The sequence below is a fragment of the Coturnix japonica genome, chromosome 20 (assembly GCF_001577835.2).
Source record: "Coturnix japonica isolate 7356 chromosome 20, Coturnix japonica 2.1, whole genome shotgun sequence".
Taxonomy (NCBI): Eukaryota; Metazoa; Chordata; class Aves; order Galliformes; family Phasianidae; genus Coturnix; species Coturnix japonica.
The window spans coordinates 3261692-3280144 of record NC_029535.1 but is presented as its reverse complement, the minus strand read 5'-3'; the positions used below and the strand labels follow the sequence as shown (position 1 = coordinate 3280144).

Below are 18453 nucleotides of genomic sequence, written 5' to 3'. Positions count from 1 at the left end.
AGACGACTTGAAAGCTCCAAAGCCTCCCGGCAAAGTGAATTTATTTGTAAACAGTGCATCGCTGCTGCAAGTACCAGAACAACCCGACAGTGCAACTGAGTTGAGAAGTACACACAGCAGAGGTTACAGAGTTCATTTTACACATTCAAACACCGCCCAATGCCAGCTCTTAAATACAAAACCGTCTCAGAGAGGCTCTGAGCATTGCTTACTGCTGCCCCAATGCGGGGGAGAGGGACAGATGCTCTGACACAGCCTACAGCAGCAGCCAGACCTTCACCAAGGGAGACTGTAAAGGTGGAAGTGCCACAGCTGATAGGATAGAGCACATCTATGCTTCCATTACAGCCCAGCTGCTCTGGGTATTTCCCCAGTCATTTCTGTTTAGGGAATTGAATCTGACAGCTGAAATGTGCCATCTGCTGGACAGATACATCCATAAATAAGCAGGAGATATCTTAACCAAGCTGATTTCACTGCAGGATTCAGCCTGGTTAGTCACCAACACAGAGGCAGACAGGTCTAATAAAGAACAGCACAGGTCAGACCTCAGCAGGCACAAACACACACACACCTGCTGCAGTGTCTCTGCCAGTTGACTTAACCCACAGCCCATGTAGTGTTGAAGGTATTTTCAGAAGCTCTAGGGGCTCTCAGGTTCCCCAAACCACATTATTAATGGATAAAATAGAGACAGAGCAGGAAATACAGTAGTGGAAATAAAAGCCATTATTAAGAAGGGGAAATAAATGTTGATATTGCCATTCTGAGAACTTAAAGCCATAGCAATCCTAAAAACAAAACAAATACTTTCTAAGTCAAATATCCATAAGTACAGTAAACCTATACCACTGATGCTTATAAGGGGCACATGCAAGTGGTTACAGTACACATGAAAAACCTCATTGCTTAAATTGCATAGTGTAAAACAAAGTGCTGGAAAGTGATGTGCACGTGTATTAAGAAGGATAAAAGTACCAAAAGGAATTAGAAGAATCAGCAGATATAAAGTGATTGCATTTTGCGACCAGAGCTTTCATGCTCTGTATTCAGTGCAACAGTCATTTACTCCTAGAGGAGTGAAACATCCCGGGGGCTGTTGCAGGCTGGCACTGATGTTTCACCTCTACTTCAGGTTGTACCTTCCCCTGTAGTGGTTCATGTAGCTTTCAGGAACGTGTCTCCTCCAGGACAAGATATCCACCATGTGGCTGAGCTTGGATCTAATGGTGGAGTAGTGGAACTGCCTCTCCTTGTGCAGTTTTTGGAAGTACTGTGCCCTGTGAATGTTGGGGTATTCAAAGGACCGGAGAGAAGACAACGAGCTGGTAGAGCTTGTGCGAGACATCTGGGATGATGATGAAGATAGAGATCGCAGACTAGAATTTGATGAAGACTTTCCAGGTAGAAAAGATTCTTCTTTGGAAAACTTCCTGGAAAGCAGAGGGGTTTCCACATACTCATCTTCCCTTGTCTGTGTCACCGCAGCCTTCAGCAGAACTGTAGTCTGAGTCCCGGTCGTTCTTGTAGCAACTGAAGTTTGAGTGTCAGCTTCTTCTGTTAAAACATTGGTCTGCATGCCGACGTTACACATGGCCACTGCAGGCTGCGCTTCCCATGAGCCAGTCTGAGTTGATGCATTCTTTTGTCCCACCTCTGGGTCGCTGAGCCACTCGTTACTCATGTGAAGATGTCCCAGGTTACAAGGTTTGCCTCCAGGAGCATCTTCAGCCACATCTAGATCTTCTAACAGTTTTTTTGGAGTACTAGACAACCTGGCAAATTCTGCCCTCAAATTGCCCTCCACAGTGTATTCTTTAGAGGACTCTATTCTTTTCTCCAGGTGATCAAATATACCACTGTTCCTACAGCTTGATCGGCATTCAGGATTGATAGGATTTGACTGGGCATAAAGAATTCGAAACTGCAGGTCAAAGTGTTCAACCACTTGACCTGACAATAGCAGCAAGTTACTGCTGTTCAGCTTCCCGTCAGTCCACGTGAAACTGTTGAAAACAAACCAAGATTCTCAATTAAATTCCAGCACACTGCAACACGTAGTACCAGACAGCAAGACTTAGTGTAGAACCTAGAAGACTAAGCATCATTATGCACTAATGGATCCCAATACTTGCCTGTAGGAGCCTGTTGTCACTCTAATGCCATCAATCAACATGAATTTTTCATGGACTTTCCCAATAATTTTGGCACCTGATCTCGTGTAATAGATGTTCCCAGTGAGAGTTCGAACCCTCAACATCTGTTTCAGGAAAAGGGAAAAAAAACTAGCGTCAAATTTCAGTTTACTCCCAAGACGTTTTGATCATTAATTCTATATAAAAGCAACAAGATTGGCTGTGGAACACAGGAGTAAAACAAGCTTCCTCAAACTGACCTGCAACTGAAGTCCTACTGGTTCTGTAGTGCTAACCTTGTTAGACCATAAAGGCTGTAGAGAGTTAACCTGGAGAGAATGGTGAGCTCTAACTCATTACTGTCCACAAAGCTGGGGTGCCTCCCAGCAACAGAAGCCCTCACTTGGGTCAGAATAAGCCAGGATATAACACAGTAATGTCAGCTTACATTCAGAGGAATCAAGTAAGCTACCTGGGTCACATCCTCCAAACCCTGAAGATAAAACATGTCCCCAATGCCACACCACCCCTGAGCATCCTGTTTGCTTTCCTCAGAGCTATTTGCCTTGGCGAGCAGTTCTTTGAGCCATAGAATAAAGCTACTTAGATCTTCTGAAATTAAACACTTGGAAATAGCCACTTCTCCAGCAGGGATCACAGGGATCCACCCAGCACGTGGGGAGCTGCACAGTATGGCTGTCATTCCTATATGCAGGTATGTGAGGCAAAAAGTGTGAAAGTAAGCGTGCCTTTTCTGTGTGGTTTTTGATGAGTTTGTGAGAAATTTCACCCCTTTTGGATGCTTGCAGTACAGTCTCTAACCAAAGTGGGCCTTAACTTTCAGCACCTCCTTATTTCAGTGTCCAAACACCCAGAGTGCTTCAGACTTTTAAGGAAACCTGATGATTTGCACAGAGGTGTCTCTGATGTACAAAACCAAAGCAGAAGGAAAAACAAAACACCTCCACTCCATCACATTTAGTACTTACATTCTCCTTCTCAGGACAGACACCCAAGTTTTTGCACATCTCCAAGAAATAGGGCAGAAAGTCCTGATCAAGAAGGATATAGACAGGGACCAGGCGCTTGCTGTAGGCGTTCTGAAGGTCACTGAAGATATCGATATCTGTGAAGGAATCCATAACAAGGGCAATCACCTGTAAAGAGAAGCAGCAGTTCAAGGGCTTTAATTTACAGAGGACAGAAGTGGCTCACATGGCCTCCTGCACAGCTGAACATCTACAAACATTCCCTGTTTTCTCTTCAGGCCACATGATAGAAAGGCAGCTCTGTCCCTGCACAAATCACCAAGGCAACACAGCCAACTGAATGCATCTCATGAGAGCCTGGGAAGAGCACATTCTGGGTTCCATCCAACACCTTCACAAAAAAGAAACACCCATCCACTCACAAGCAGATGCAGATTCGCCATCGGAGTTCTTTCCAACAAGCAAGTCCAAAGATGGAAAGATTTTCATTCAGTGCAGGCCACAGACAAAGCGTTCTTACATTTCTAAACAGTCTCTCCATTCAGAGCAACACCACACACCATTTCCCAGATTTCCAGCCCTTTAACTTGGGAACACACAGCTGCGTGGGTGCAGACACAAAGGTTTGGCTTCGTGACTTACTGTTGTCCCGCCAGATGAGCAACGAGAGCTATTGCACTTACCTGCCCCTATCTGCTCACCTGGCACACACCCCCTGCTGTACACCAAGGCCCAGGCACACAGCGCTGTGTGTGTGGCACTGCTGGTGCTCAGAGGAAACATTTCCCACAAGAACAGACTCAGCTCTGCATTCCCACCTGAGCCCTGTCCTTAGGGGGTTGGCCCTAAACAGGCAATTCCTTAGTTATAAAACACAGGCAGGCTGCATTTCTAGATATAAGTTAGTTTATGCTTTTGTGCTCCTCACATACAGCCTCTGGTCTTCTCCACTCTGTCACTTCTCCAAGTGCCAGAGCAAGATGGAGAAAATTAGGGCAATACCGATGAGATGAGGTAGGAAAGAAATTAAAACTGAACAGTAAGAACACAAATTTTTTGGGAAATACTGCTGCCTTCAAACAGCAGCATCTGAGTTCTAATAATTAGCAGTATTAGCAGCTAAACAGGATAGAAAAGCTCAAAATAAAAGTAGTTATAGGAGGTAGAGAAAACCCTCTTCTCTGTGCTGGGCTCTTCCAGGTGCAGAGATAAGGCAGCAATTGCACCCACCTCAGCCTAAGCTGGAAGGGATCCTCAAGGATTACAGAGCCCAAGCCCCAGCTTCACACAGCAGCACCCCAACCCAAACCCTATGGCTGAGAGCAATGTCCCAACACTCCCTGAGCTCCAGCAGCTCAGGGCCATGCCCACTGCCCTCTGGGGCAGAGTCTTTCCCTGCTATCTCCACTGTCCCAGCTCCATGCCTTCCCTTCAGGTTCAATCTCTGCTCATCAGAGTTTAGTCCCTCAAAGTGAGAGGGAACTCAGCAGTGCCTGAAGCTTTCCTACTGCCCACATTAACCCTAAGGGTGCAGACACAACCAAACAGCACATCAGTCAATCATTTCCAGGGTGTCTGTTCTTTACCCACAAAAGCACTTCCCAGGCAGTGAGGAGAGCAGCGTGCCTGGCTGCTGCCGTGGTGCAAAGAACACGACAAGGAACAGCTCTATTGAAATACAGCCGTTCTATGGGGCAGTGCGATGATTCACCAGAGCCCCACACAGAACCCTCGGAGCGGCTCTTCCTGCACAACAGCCCCTGAGCCAAACCTGTGTCATGCTCATCGCTCACCTCGGTGCCACATGGCAGCACTGAGCCGGGCTGCCCCGCCCGGCAGGGAGCCGCGCTTTTCAATTTCAGCGGAGCCAATGGGACTGCGGCCGGGATCAGGAGCTGCTGCTGGGCGATGAGCTCAATTAACGACTCCCAGGGAACAGTTACGGCTCAGCGGGGCTTTCAGACCGCGCTCTGCATCGGCCCAAAGCCACGTGCTGCCTCTTTATGGCACAGCTCCATCTCCGTGGCACAATGACACAAACCCGAGCGTTCCTGCCTTCCCCCCCTCGCCGCCGCCGTCCCGTGTGTCACCCACCTGCCGCGCGGATCGGATCTGCCGCCGCACCGCCTCCTTGCAGCCGTACGGGCTGTCCCCGCCGCCCGGCTGGAAGTGCGCCTCCACCCGCGTCAGCCCGCGGAACGCGCCGCTGCCGAAGCCCGGCCAGCCCAGCTCCAGCGCCGGCGGCTCCGCATCCGAGCGCTCGGGGAAGTAGGTGAGCGACGACGCGTCCAGCGACGCCTCGGCCGCCGCCTCCTCGGCCGCGTTGGGCGGCACGGCGCCCCGCGCGATGGCCTGCACCTCGGGCTCCGACAGGAAGGGCGGCAGCCGCTCCCGCCGCAGGAAGGCCCGCAGCGCCTCGGGGCCGCCCGCCACCAGCTCCTCCAGCGCCAGCCGCTGCGCCTCGCTGTACGGCCCGGCCGGCTGCGGCGGCCATTGCCCGGCGCCCTCCTCCAGGCACTGCGACGCGTTGGCCATGGCCACGGCGGGCGGGCAGCGCCAATACAGCGCCGGTACAGCGCCTTTATAGCGCCTCTATAGCGCCTTTGAATCCAAACGGCGCCGCGCAATGCCGCCATTGGCCGCCCGGCCCGGCCCGCCCCGCCTCCCATCTCCACAGCTCACCGCTGAGAAGCCCCACAAGAACCAGCAGCGTTTTCTGTGTTATTAAAAGAAATTTAATATATATATATATATATTCTTTTTTTAAATTAAAAAATTCATTCTCTCTATTAAAGACGCGGGTCAATTGCTAATACTGTCAGACATACCCTTTTGGCATGAGTTTTTACATAAAATTGAAGATTCTATGCGTTGCTTCAATACGTTAAGAAACCACCTCTTCATACTTACAGTAACAACAAAGTCAGTTCCGTACAATATCAAATATCCATTAAAAAAAAAAAAAGTTTTAAATATATTAGACTCTGATTGCCAAAATGCCATTTTTATACACAAAGCTGCTAATACAATATACAGTCCTTAACGTTATTTTTCCTCACATAAGATACACCTGGTGGGGTTGGGCCTGCACACTCTGCAGTGGGTGGATGGGGTGAGGGTTATTGCCCTGTGCGGCTTTTGCACTGCTGTGTAACCCGTATCTCTGTCCTGGTGGAGGTCAGTGTGTTGGTGAGGTCAGAACACGCTCCTTCAGCGTTGGCTCCTCTACCACAGCTGGAATACAGCGCCATGTTCTGGGTCAGACGTTGCCTGAATAGCCCAGTGATACCCAGTGGGGACTGCAGCCTAGTGCCTGTGTGGGCAGGATGAACACAGCCGAAGAACAACCAGTTCTGATGTATGGCCATAAAGAAAACAGAACTCTGGATATTAACAGCACTCTGAGCACGTGTTGGACTCTGCTTAGTTAGAGCTGCTATACTGAAAGAGGTCAAAAAGATTTATTCAATTATCCTGATCCTTTCCATTCTGTGTGTTATAAACAGTGAACATGGGAGAAATGAACACACAAAACCTTCAACACCTGGCACGCTCTGAACTGTTTTGCCTTGCAAAAGCATTTTAGAGACCAACAACAGAGTAATTTTAGCAAGTATAAGGCACAGAAATACCCACAGACACAGGGAGGACACCTTCCAGCAAGATGCACAACAGTTAGTCCACAGCTCAGCACAGAACACTGCTGTTGCTTTCTCAGTTATTCATTTCAGGTAGTGCCGGCTGTGCTTCAGTGTGCAAGATTTGGGTAACCAGAGGTGCAAGATTAAACTAAAAGCACACTGAATGGATGTTGTAAAGCCAGCTGGGAGATCATAAGTGCTTTCATCTGCAACCCTGTGAAATAAGACCTTTCTCAGTACACCAGAGAATTCACTGCCTCCGTCACAGATTGCACTGATTCCTTATTGCTGCTGCCCCGCCACACACTGCTCCTTCCCTACCAGGAGATGCTCAGCCTCTGGGTGCCCAACCACACCTGCTACAGCACCACACCAGCTGGAGTCCCTTCTTGGCAGAACAGAAGGTTGTAGGATTCCAGAGCACCACAGAAGTGACACTGAGCTAAAATCACATCAAAGGGTACACCAAGCACAGATCCAGGTCTGAAGTCACACAGATCCCAGCAGTGGTGCTTAAGCCCTTTTCTTGACATTTCATTGCTGGGACTTCCTCAGCTGAGCTCAGTAAAGCAGGGATGCTATTTTGAGAGACGCTTTATTTTTTGCAGCTAAGGCAAGTCTTTTGATGCAGAAAGCAAGGAAGACTCTGTAAGCAGGGAGGTCATTCCTATGTGCAGCTCTGCCTACAGCAGGCTAGCACTGCACTGCTCAGATCTCTGTGTGGCCTTCATGAACCACTACAACCTTAGGCTAATGCTGTTGAAGCGTGACTCTGATCTGACCTCGAATCTGTATGTAGAGCATTATTGAACCCAGAGTCACTGATTGTAGTGTAAAAGCCTAAATCTTCCTCTAATAAGCCAAGTGCTTGATATGCCAATCAACACAATTCATAGTTTCCATGGCTTTTTAGCAGAACAAAGATCTAGTGAATTAGCCAAGGTGCTTCTGCAATGTGCTTTGGACCTTTCCACTATGATAGCCTTTACTCAAACACACAGATATAGAAAGCACTACTGTTACAACACTGCTAAGTTTCACAATTAAGAGCCCTGCTCCTCGGGGTAAGCTCCTACAATGCACACCTAAGAACTTCTATGTGTTCATGAATCCCCCCCCAAAGTCGGCCTCTACAAAACACGCTGCCAGAAGCAGGCTGAGTACCCGTTAATACAGAATCACTCATCCCAGACCTACAACCAGCAGCTCTGCAGGCACAACTGTCAGCCTTCCCTGAGCTTATTTGCAAGTGCTCTGCGGGCACTGACCATTACATCCAGAATGTCACCGACACAAAGGTGCATATCTACCTCAGGTCACTGTTCCACAGTCCTCCCAAGTCCTACCCTGATGCAACTTCAGCCCAAAGCCAGAAGGAGATAAAGACGTGGCTAAGAAACAAATCCTGGAGCACGTATCGATTACTGACTGTGCCATCTAAATGAGAATTGATTCCATCCAGCCAGACTTCAGTGAGCACGTTACCTTGAAGTGGTAATGCTGGAAGAGTTTATTATGGCCAATTTTACAGTTACAACACAAAGACCAATTAAGGGAATGATGAATAACCTAGAACCTGTAGCATCTTTCCCCTGACAGTAAATCAATTGCTGCTTTGCTCAAGATCACAGCTAGAATTAAGAATTCCTGGGGCTTCACATATAAGCAGAACGAGACAGCAATTAACTAAAATCTATTGGCCTAAAATGGACTGGCTTCCTACAGCTTTAATCTATCAGCAGCTCTCAGTGAAAGCAAACCTCAAACTACTTTGCACTGTTGCATTCAAGGGCCTCCTTTTCACTTATATGGAGTTACAGAGGATTCGATACACTTGATGGTACAAAACTGCTCTGAGAAGGAGAATGGTCCAACAGTGAAGGAAGGCATCGGCTGGGCTGAATTTGCACCATGTATTTTGCACCTAGTGAGTAGCAGCACCAAAGATCTGTACACTGAGCCCAGAGTTCTCAGGGGGATGGATGTGAGGAGGACCCCCAGCACCAAGCGAGAGCAGAGGCACCTGGAAGAACATCTTCCCCCACACAGTGACACGCAGCTACACTTGGTATCATTTCAGATGGATTTTCTCTAGGTGATCAGAAGACTCACTGTTAACAACACTTGGATGCTGTATAGTCTGTTTAGTTGCCAAATTACCCTCTTTCTACCAGAGAGTGGCTTTTAATTTCCCTTGAAGTTAAACACAAGAAGTATTTTCTGGTCTTGTACTGTTGTGTTCCAGTCATGGAGGAGCTCAGCAGTGCAAGCTGCCCAGTGCTATGTTAAGAGAAAGCCCAACTTCTCTGTTTGAAACATACAAAGAACCACTTTGCCTTTAACTGAATGAAAGTTTCAAAATAAAATAAAGTAAAATAAAATCAGATCAACCGCTGCGATTTCCCAGTTTGTTCCTAAAGCTGAGAAGGGGAGGAATGTTACACTGACGTCTACCAGCTGCAGCTAAAAGGCGGATGGATAGAAGCTGCATTTTCTGCTGCTTGGCTGAAGCACAACAGCATCACTGCAAGCAGGATTCAATCCTCTGCTGGCTTACAGAGACCCAGACACTCAAGCCTTGTTCTGATGGATGCTGATGACTTCAGCACAGAAGCTGGAAATAAAAGCAAAGAAGTCTCCTTTCCTGCTGCAATGTTCAACTACCAAAGCAATGATTTAAGTTACTCATCAGCCTAAGACTTCAGGTTAACACAAGGTAACACCTACAGAGATTAGAAATGCTTTCAGGCTTTTCTGGATTAGTGTAGACAAGCCCTTCCACTTCGCCCCTCCCGAGCCCCGTGGTTCTGGATGTCCCGAAAGGTCAGAACACAAAGCACACCGCCCCAAGAACCTGTGCTGAGCATACAGAGTAAACAAACAATCAATAGGAAAGTGAGATCAGCAAAAGTCCTTTTCAGTTTTAAACAAATTGAAGTCTAAATAGTACAAATAAGTGTTTTAAATTACTTATCCCAATATAGACCTTTGTCAGTATTTTATTGCAGGAAAATTCTATTGCCAGGGCCCCTTATTGCAACGTCAGTTGTAAAGCCTGCTGAGCGAGGCCTGCTCCAGGAAGAGTTCTGCATTACACCTGATGCAGTCTGCAGCGTGAGTTTCGATGAGCAGAACAGGACCCAGACAGGGCGCAGTTCCTGATGTTGAGCTGTCACTGCAAGGAGACAACACCTCGCAAACTTCCTACAGCAAGTGCGGTATCTACACGTAGTATCTACACTTGCTTGTTGCTCAGCCCCTGGAGCTGCAGGATCCAGATGCATGGAAAACAGCTCTGTCCTCTTGCAAACCTCCCATCAGGCTGACCTCCCCCCTCCAGGAAGCGTGCATCACCAGGAGTGAGAATTCAGGTCTGAACTGTTACCCTCAGGAAGTTTGGTGGCTTGCAGCAAGAGGCTCAGATGCAAAGATTTTAATTCAGATCACTTCTTCTTTCCAAGCCCTCTCATGACTTCCCAAGATTGGGGAGAGACAGTGCACCATACCTTCTTCCCCAGGGAGAAAGATGTAGGTATCTTTATTTGTTTTATATATCATATTGATGCGTATCCCTTCCTCTCCTGAGAGCCTTGCTCCGCCTGCATTACTCACTTGACTTCAATGGAAGTAACTAGCAGGGTAAAGTACAGTTCAAGATGAAGGAGACTGCCTCAGTCAGGACGTCCATAACCAGACTCTCCCCTTGGAATGCAAACAACCTGGCTGCAGTGATAGATCCTACCAGCCCACTCCCTTCTCGTTTCTTCCGAGGCGAGTCACAGGTGGAACTAGGAAATCCTGCAGCACCCATGCACCTTCTCTTCCATTTCCTCCATGGGAGCTTTGAATTTCAAGAGGGGCGGCTCCCCACTGGACACTGTGTAATACACCGAGGTCCCATTGGAGCTGTAGGGAGAAGTCCTGGATGCGATTAGGTGCGACTTGGCCTCGCCCCCGTTCTCGGCGACTCCCCCAACACTGCTGCTAAAGTGAGTGCTGAGGAAGGGGTGGTTGAGGAGCTTGGCTGCAGCCCGCTGCCGCTTCAGTTCAGAGAGTGTCTGGTGGCCCTGCTCCTTGTAGGCACCCCAGAACTGCTGCGTGTCGGGGAGTGCGGGGCTGCCGTAAGGCAGCACGTGGCCTGGGTTACCATCAGGGTCGGCGTGCATGCTCCACACATCCCCATTGGAGAAGGTGTATGGGTAAGTGCTGGCGGAGGCCATGAGTCCATTCTGGAGGGGGATTTCAGAGTCACACTGGGTGCTTTTGTTTGCTAACTCCGGAAAGAGGGAAGAGCTCTCCAGCAGTGAATTCTGCAACAAGAAGACATTAAAGAAGAGCATCTGCCCCCTGTTCTCCATCACACAGGTCATCCATGTGACAACTTCCTAAACCAGCTCACACTCACTCTTTCATCCAGAGGTATTGCAGCAAAAGCACTGAATTCACCCACCAACTCTAAAGTGCCAGGAGCCCCAGCCAGGAACACGGAAATGAAAAGGCAGCTCTGGAGAGGTCTGATCCTGGCCTTTCATATCTAAGTGCTGTAAGCAAGGGGACAGACTCTTCAGCAGGGTTCTGCTGTAACAGGATAAGGAGAAATGCTTTCAAATGTAAAGAGGGGAGATTTAGCTGGGTTATAAGGAAAAGTTTCTTATGAGGATAGTGAAGCACTGGCACAGGTTGCTCAGAGTTGGTGGGTGCCCCCATCCCTGGAAACACCCAAGGCCAGGGGATGGGGCTTTAAGCACTGATGGAGCTGTGGGTGTTCCTGTTCACTGCAGCTGGGTACATATCTCAGACCTCCCCATGCCACTGTAAATCCAGAGCAGCCTTTCCACTGGGGTGAGATATTCCAGTTTAAACTAAATTTGGTCTTTTGCTTAAATCTGACAGATGAGGCTTATGATTTCTTTTCAGCCACCTCCCATCCCATGAGCAGTGTTACCCGCCCCCTGCTGCAACTCCATAAGACAGAAGAGATTCCTTACAGGGTCTGTGTTCTCCTGGTCAGACCGAGTCTCCCCAATTTCTCCAATGAGACCTGAGTTCCTTCCTTCTTCTGCTGCCCCCAGCTGCTGCCACACGATGGCCTCTTTCTCGCACTCCTTCCTGTAGAGGTTTGTCCTGTCGGAGAGGCTGGCCCTCCTCACCACCTTCCTGTTGGGAAGGAGAAGGAGCACAGGGCTGTGAGCAGGGCATACAAGTTCTCCTCACCCTGTAGCTCTTCTCAGCCTCTCCTCGTGCTTCCCAGCATCTCCCACTGGAATGTAATGTGAATTTAGTTTCCTGGCACCCACGCAAAGCAGACAAAGACACTTGTGTGGATTATTAAAGGTGGGAGGAATTTTAAAGAGTTTTAAAGTAATACTGCAAAGGTGGGTGATTTTCAAGGAAAGAAAAAGTGAGAGGTTTTCAAGAGCCACAGAGATGTGGCACTGAGGAACACAGTTAGTGGGCATGGTGGGATGGGCTGGGGTTGGACTTGGTGATCTCAGTGGTCTTTTCCAATTTTAATGATCCTACGATCTCACACAGCTCACCTAATGGCTCTACTCTGCAACCAGTGGAGTAAATATAGAGGGCAAAGGCCCAGGGGTTGTTTAGGGAGCATTGTGGTCAGCAGGATTGCTTTGATGTCTAGAAAACATAAAGACATTTGCAAATGGTGTCTGAAGATAACATCTTGGCCACTCACCCCCGGCTGCCGGTGCTGGATGTCCTTCGGCTCAGGGAGGATTTATGTCTCATCTGAGACTTCATTATCACATCGTGCTTGTGTTTCAGCTCCAGAAGTAATACTTTGAATTCCTCTTCCTCACACAGATCTAAGGGACACCCAAACCAAGCCACCAGTCAGAGCATTCAAATGTGGTGCCATTAACACCACGTTAATGGTTATGCCTTCCTAGTAAGTAAAACTCCAAATGCACCCAGGAAGGAGGGAAATTTAAGCAAAATACGCTTATGCACATTTGTCTCTAAACAAACAGTGGTAGGCACAATGGTTTGGACACCTAAATGGGATCAGAAAGCAAGAGCTACTCATTGTGGCTCAGCTTTGCAATGATCCAGCTATTCAGATAGACTTTGTTCTACATCTGGTAGCAGGCTGTGCCTTTTCCTATGAATGGGTGAGAGAGATATTGAGCAGTATCTCTGAGCTCCAAGGTGGAAGGAAAATAAATTGCCCTAATAATCAGACTGTACCTCCCCTGAGCGCAGCTTTTTTACTTAAGCCTCCAAAATTAAGGAGAACAGACAAAAGCAGAGCAGGTCAGGGTAGGAGACAAGAACTTCTGTCCTTCAGAACGAGAACAAGTGGATTTTTCAGTTAAGACTCAGAGAACCTTTTGGCAAAAGAAAACACAGCATAAGACTATAATACACTTGGCCAGGGCTGCCTCTTTGACACTTCTACTTCCAGTCTGTTCCAGGAACTGAGTATGTTTTTCTTCTCCAGCCCCAACAGGTTGCCACACTTCATTGCATCAAGGCAGAGCTGGAGGCATTAAGTCTTAGGGCTGCACTCAACAGTTCCAGAAGTGATACTCCAAGCCCTGCTGCTGTGGGGCACATCCAAGGCCACAATGCAGGAGTAGGAGACTCCAAAGCACAGGAATAACAGGATGACACGAGAGCAAAAAAGATAAAAACTCAGTGCTCAAGAAATTAATTTCTCTTTTTCTTCTTTCATGAGTAGGAGGAACTATTTCCAGAAATAATGAATCAGGCTCTTTAAAACTTCAGTCCCCTTAAATTCCCTACAGCTGTGATTCTCGACATCTGAAAAATGAAACGCTAATGCTTCTGAAAGCACCATCTGAAGGCTCCGGTAAGCTTAAAGCAAAGAGCTTCTGAACACTTATCTTACTATCTTTGATCTCCTTTTTTAATCTTTGCAAACTCACCTATTGGCATCTCATCCAAAGATGTCCTGGCACTCAGGCTCGCCCCATGGGACACGAGTAACTCAGCCATCTGCATCTAAAGGAAGGGAAAGAAAGCCAGTTGACAGAAGTATTTGAGGCAATCATTTTCTGCCTCAAAACTGACAAGCTGGCAAAAGATAGGAGCCAATGGTATGCATACTCAACTCGCCCCTCAAATTATTCTGGTATGTATACAATGTTAAACATAGTTCCCACCATTCAACCACACAGAGATACTCTCCCCAAGCTTTCTCAGCAAGAGGTTCTTTCTGGAGCTCCAGGGCTATCATCTGTCACCATGCAGCATGCCCAAGTCCTACCACAGATTGCTTCCATTGGCAGAGTGCTCCACAGTCTGTCCAGGCAGAAATCAATGTCACCCTCATACCTGACATTTGCATCACAATCCTTACCTGTCCCCAGAAAGCTGCAGCATGAAGAGGTTCCCAGCCGTCCCAGTCCTTCACATCCAGGCTTGCCCCCTGGTCAAGAAGGACTTCAGCTGCATGCAGATAACCATTGGCTGCGGCTATGTGCAGCTAGGAGACAAGGAAGAGAGAATGAGCCACCTACAAGGATCACAAATGGGTTCTTTTTACAGCAAATTTCAGTGTAATTTTTGCACAGCATCGGAGTTTACACTTACACAGACAGCATGTTTTAAATTTGGCGGACTCATTTCCATCAGGTCAAAAGCACCTTGTTCCCATGACTGAAACTCAGCACTACCTGCATGTAATTCTGTTTGGAAAGGCAAGTGCTTAGGATCACTTACACATACAGGTCAAAAACACCAAGGGCTGCAGATGTGACTTTTTGACCAACTGCCCAGCTTGCTTTAATCAGCGCTCTCTTTGTGTGAGTGCATTTCCAGTCCCTTCTGATCGCTTTCACCATATGAAAATCAGAAACGTTTACGTCTGTGGCTACATCAAGTTAAAGGAATCTGACTTTTTCAGATCCCAGCCTCCAGCTACACCTGCCGCTCTGGAGACATTGCTAATTGACTGCTGTACTCCACCACAACACTTTGTACCTCCAAAGGTTTTCACAGTTGCTGCTGCTGCCTTTCTGAGCACAGCACTGACCTGGGCACCGTTCTGAAGGCACCAACTCCATTCACAGCTCATTCTTTTTCAGCTGTGCTGACGAGAAGCACAAAAGCTTCTTTTCAAGATGTTCCATGTGGATTCCACCACAGGAAGCTAAACACTCATCTGGAAAGACATTCTAATGCTTTCTGGACATTCAGTTAATTTTTACATACATTTTATGGCACTGACTCCTCCTCTAGAGGTCACGTGGCTTAACAAGGAGTCAGTTAACACTGAAAAGCAGCCAGACAAGCAAATGTAGGCTTGAATCTGATGCTGAGAGTTGCTAAAACGATAGATAACTTGTTCCAAAAGGTGCAGGGATAGGCACTAAGCTGTGCCACCTCTGCTCATGAGCTGTACTCATTTATCCTACAGGTCAATACCAAAACAGAGAGAACAACCAAAACAGCTTCCTTGCTTCTCTTAGCAACCCATCCATGTTGCTGCTGTACAACTGCCTGCCACAGGGCAGGTTTCATCACCCACAGGCTGCAGGAAGGTGAGATGAAGCCAATGCAGTTTCACTCACCAGCGTGGCACCTTGGGCATCAGTCCTGTTCAGGTCCTGGCCAGTCGCAAGTATGTCATGAATGTCACAAATCATCACCTGCTCCGGGGCAGCCCGCATTTCATTGATTTTTTCCTGTGTAATTCCTGTTAAAATTCCAGTTAGAAAGAAGAGTTGGGAAGGGTCTTTGTGTCCGGTGGCTGAGTAAAACTGGACTCATGACTCCCAGTTGGTTGGCACGGCCTCACATCCTTTTCGGAGGTGATGGAACTTCATTCTCATCATTATTTAGGAATCAGAGAAACTAAACAGAGGCAAGTGCCAGAATTCTATGCCAGGCACAGCTCTCTGCTTTTCTTGGGGGGGCCAATCAAGAGCTGAGAAGGTAATTTTTAGTGCTACATCGGCCCACTTCTGTGTTTTGCACATTCTCAATCTCCTTACCCTGATAGGCCATGCATGTCTCAATGACATCCAGGGTTGGCTCATCCTCACAGAGGTCATAGGGCATGTTGCCATCCGCATTCACTGCCAGCAGGTCTGCTCCACTGTGGAGGGAAAGAGGTGTTAATAGAAAGGACCTGGGCCATCCGAGAGCAGGCAGTGCCAAACGCTGTGATAAACACTTATTAAACCCTGGCTGGTTTTTGCTAGCTGCCCAGATGGCCCCAAGCTCTTTTTCTTCACCCAGAAACTGTGGGTGAAATCAGAGTTGCCAAAAGGGACAGACACAACAAGCCACCTACTGCTGGATGAGGATCTTCACCAGGTTGATGTGACCACACGTGGCTGCTGCATGCAGGGGAGTCCACAGCTCGTTGTCCTTGGCATTGACATTGGCCCCATGGCTGAGAAGGAGCTTGACAATCTCTTCATAGTTGTCTATGCAGCACTGTTGAGGGAAAGATGCAGCCAGATTGGTTTGGTTTTCTACTTTGGGAAGAAGAGGGCTCATATCTGCTCAGTTGTACCTGGACACGAGGACCTACTCTATGCTGCAGTGTTAGGCAACAAGCATCACATTCAGCACACCCAGGTCAGAAAGACACTGTGCAGAACACCCATGTCTGAAGGTGACTGGTGTTCTACAGGACCTTGTTTGGGGTTGAAGCAGTGGGGGAAGAACAGCACATACATATACAGCTGCTCCCCTGGGTCCTTCATACTCAAGAGCAAACACAGCAGAAATTCAAGTTAACCAGTATGGCCACATATGAAGGGATGAGCTGACAAGCTGACCTCCCCTTTTCTTAGGGAAAATCCCCCACAGAGGCACATGATGAGCAGCTCAGAAGCAGCTCATGCTACCCACCAATGTTATCTGAAGAGATGCAAGCTGGATTCTCAGAACTATGAAGGGCTCCACCTTTCCTGGATGCATTCACACCACAGCCCAGAGGCAGCCTGCAAGAAGGGCCCTGACTGTCTTCCTCTGGGGTAGGTGGAATTTGCTTTGATCCACCTCATGCTCACTTTTAGACATGAATGTGCCTATGAAACACTAGAACAAGATTTGTCCTTGTGCAGAGAGCCTGCTCGTTGGCTGTGCATTGCAGCAGACCCACGTACTGCAGCACAGGGCTGCTTACACCCACAGCAAGCATCTCGGCAGCGACAAGCACCCTGTGTGTATTTCTATTTCTGTTTACTATTTATATGGCAAAACAAGGCTAAAATCATGCCTGTCACACAGCCAAGTTATCACAGAACCATACGCTGCATCCTTGCCTGGAAGCCACTGGCAACGTATATTTGTGATCATTTGGCAGCTTCTTCCTGCTCAGGGATTCAATTAATTCTTGTGAAGGCAAAGCCCTCACCTTGATCACCAAATGAACCTTTACCAAAACTGATCCTTTAGTAGACAAAGCACTTCAGGGCTTCAGCAGGCAGCGGTGGGAAACCTCTGGGTGCCCCCTAGGAGCCAGCTGGCCTTTCTGGGCCAACATCCATCCAGCTCTGAGGACAGAAAGTAACTTGTAGAAAAGGTGAAAATCCCAAGTCAGAGGGATTGTTTAAATGGAGAAAAGCCACATCCCAGAGCTACACCATTGCTTTGGGTGGAGGTGGTGACTGCCAGGTACAGCCCCATCACTGTTCTGATGATGGCTCCAGAGCTAATTATTTAACATTTTTGTCTGGCTCAAGGTTGAAGCTCTGCTTTAAGTTCCAGATGTCCTGCTTACTTAGGAAAAACAACCTTCCTGAGATGGGATGTTTCTCTTCAAAGATCCAAGACTGCCATAAATAAGAAACAAGGACAGACATCCTTGAGATGAGGCACAAGTCCAAAACAGCAGCAAACCAGGAGGGAATGGTGCCCTTGTGCCCAAACATGGATAAAACAAGGAGTGGGACAGCTCTCCAAACAATCAAGGACCCCACGTAAGTGCAGAACATTCAAATATATTACGTACCCTTGTATTACATAATGCTATAAATATGCAGTAGGTAGGTATGACTTATATATCAGGTAGGTGTGCACTGAAAACCTTTTGGACTACAAATAGAAGCCAGTGCAGAAACTCTGCACATCTGATTTGTGCACCCTACGCAGAATAAATCAATGCCTTCTCTCTAAAGACTTGTCTTTCTGAACATGTTTTGAGAGACTTAAAATCAACAACACTGAGGCTCTGGTGCTGAGCCCCAAAGGTCACAGGGTGGGGATGGGGCTGTAGGAAGAATGACAAACCTTCATGGCAGGAAGGCTGTGAGGAAGGATGTAGATCTGCAGTAGGATGGCGGCCCTGTGCTTTACTGCCATCCGCTGCAGCCCCTTCACACAGACCAGCCCACATCCCTGGGCCTACAGAGAGCTGTGGGGGCTCCTCCGACACCTCTTCCATCATTTAGCTAAGCCCATTCCAAAGCAATGGTCAATATCCTACCAATGTGAATTAACGTGTTGGATCTCAGCGCACTGCCCAGCACAGCGTGCCAGAGCAACCCAGCTCTGAGCAAGCAGTAACACCTGGGAGCACTCCGTCCTGCAGCCTCACCTGGTGCAGTGCAGTCAGTCCATCCTCGTTGCACAGGTCGGGGCTGATGTTGCTCTTCAGCAGGTAGCACACTGCAAAGAGGAAGAGGAGAGCAAGGTCAGTGAAGGTACCCACCTCATTGACAGCCCCAGGCACCCTGCTGGCTCCATCCA

The 18453-nt window shown here is 48.0% G+C and overlaps 2 protein-coding genes across 3 annotated transcripts in view; both read right to left on the bottom strand.

The window, feature by feature from the left end:
- Positions 1-10: 10 nt before the first annotated feature.
- LOC107322877 (protein FAM83D-B-like) lies at positions 11-5783 on the bottom strand. Its single transcript, XM_015881407.2, has 4 exons — positions 5219-5783; positions 3125-3292; positions 2136-2260; positions 11-2006 (listed from the first exon to the last, which is right to left on the bottom strand). Exons 1-4 carry the CDS (start codon positions 5657-5659, stop codon positions 1127-1129), a joined length of 1614 nt encoding a protein of 537 aa, XP_015736893.1. The 5' UTR covers positions 5660-5783; the 3' UTR covers positions 11-1126.
- Positions 5784-6278: 495 nt separating this feature from the next.
- The window catches only part of PPP1R16B (protein phosphatase 1 regulatory subunit 16B), a 44010-nt gene continuing 31835 nt past the window's right edge, over positions 6279-18453 (bottom strand). Inside the window, exons 3-11 of one of the 2 annotated variants that reach the window (XM_015881406.2) lie at positions 18302-18372; positions 16046-16191; positions 15744-15847; positions 15321-15445; positions 14108-14233; positions 13674-13749; positions 12461-12590; positions 11754-11922; positions 6279-11075 (exon numbers count right to left, since the gene is read on the bottom strand). In XM_015881406.2, the coding sequence (XP_015736892.1) occupies positions 10554-11075; positions 11754-11922; positions 12461-12590; positions 13674-13749; positions 14108-14233; positions 15321-15445; positions 15744-15847; positions 16046-16191; positions 18302-18372 (1469 nt within the window). In that variant the 3' untranslated portion in view covers positions 6279-10553. The remainder of the gene's footprint in view (positions 11076-11753; positions 11923-12460; positions 12591-13673; positions 13750-14107; positions 14234-15320; positions 15446-15743; positions 15848-16045; positions 16192-18301; positions 18373-18453) is intronic. The other variant, XM_015881405.2, reaches the window with a different exon arrangement.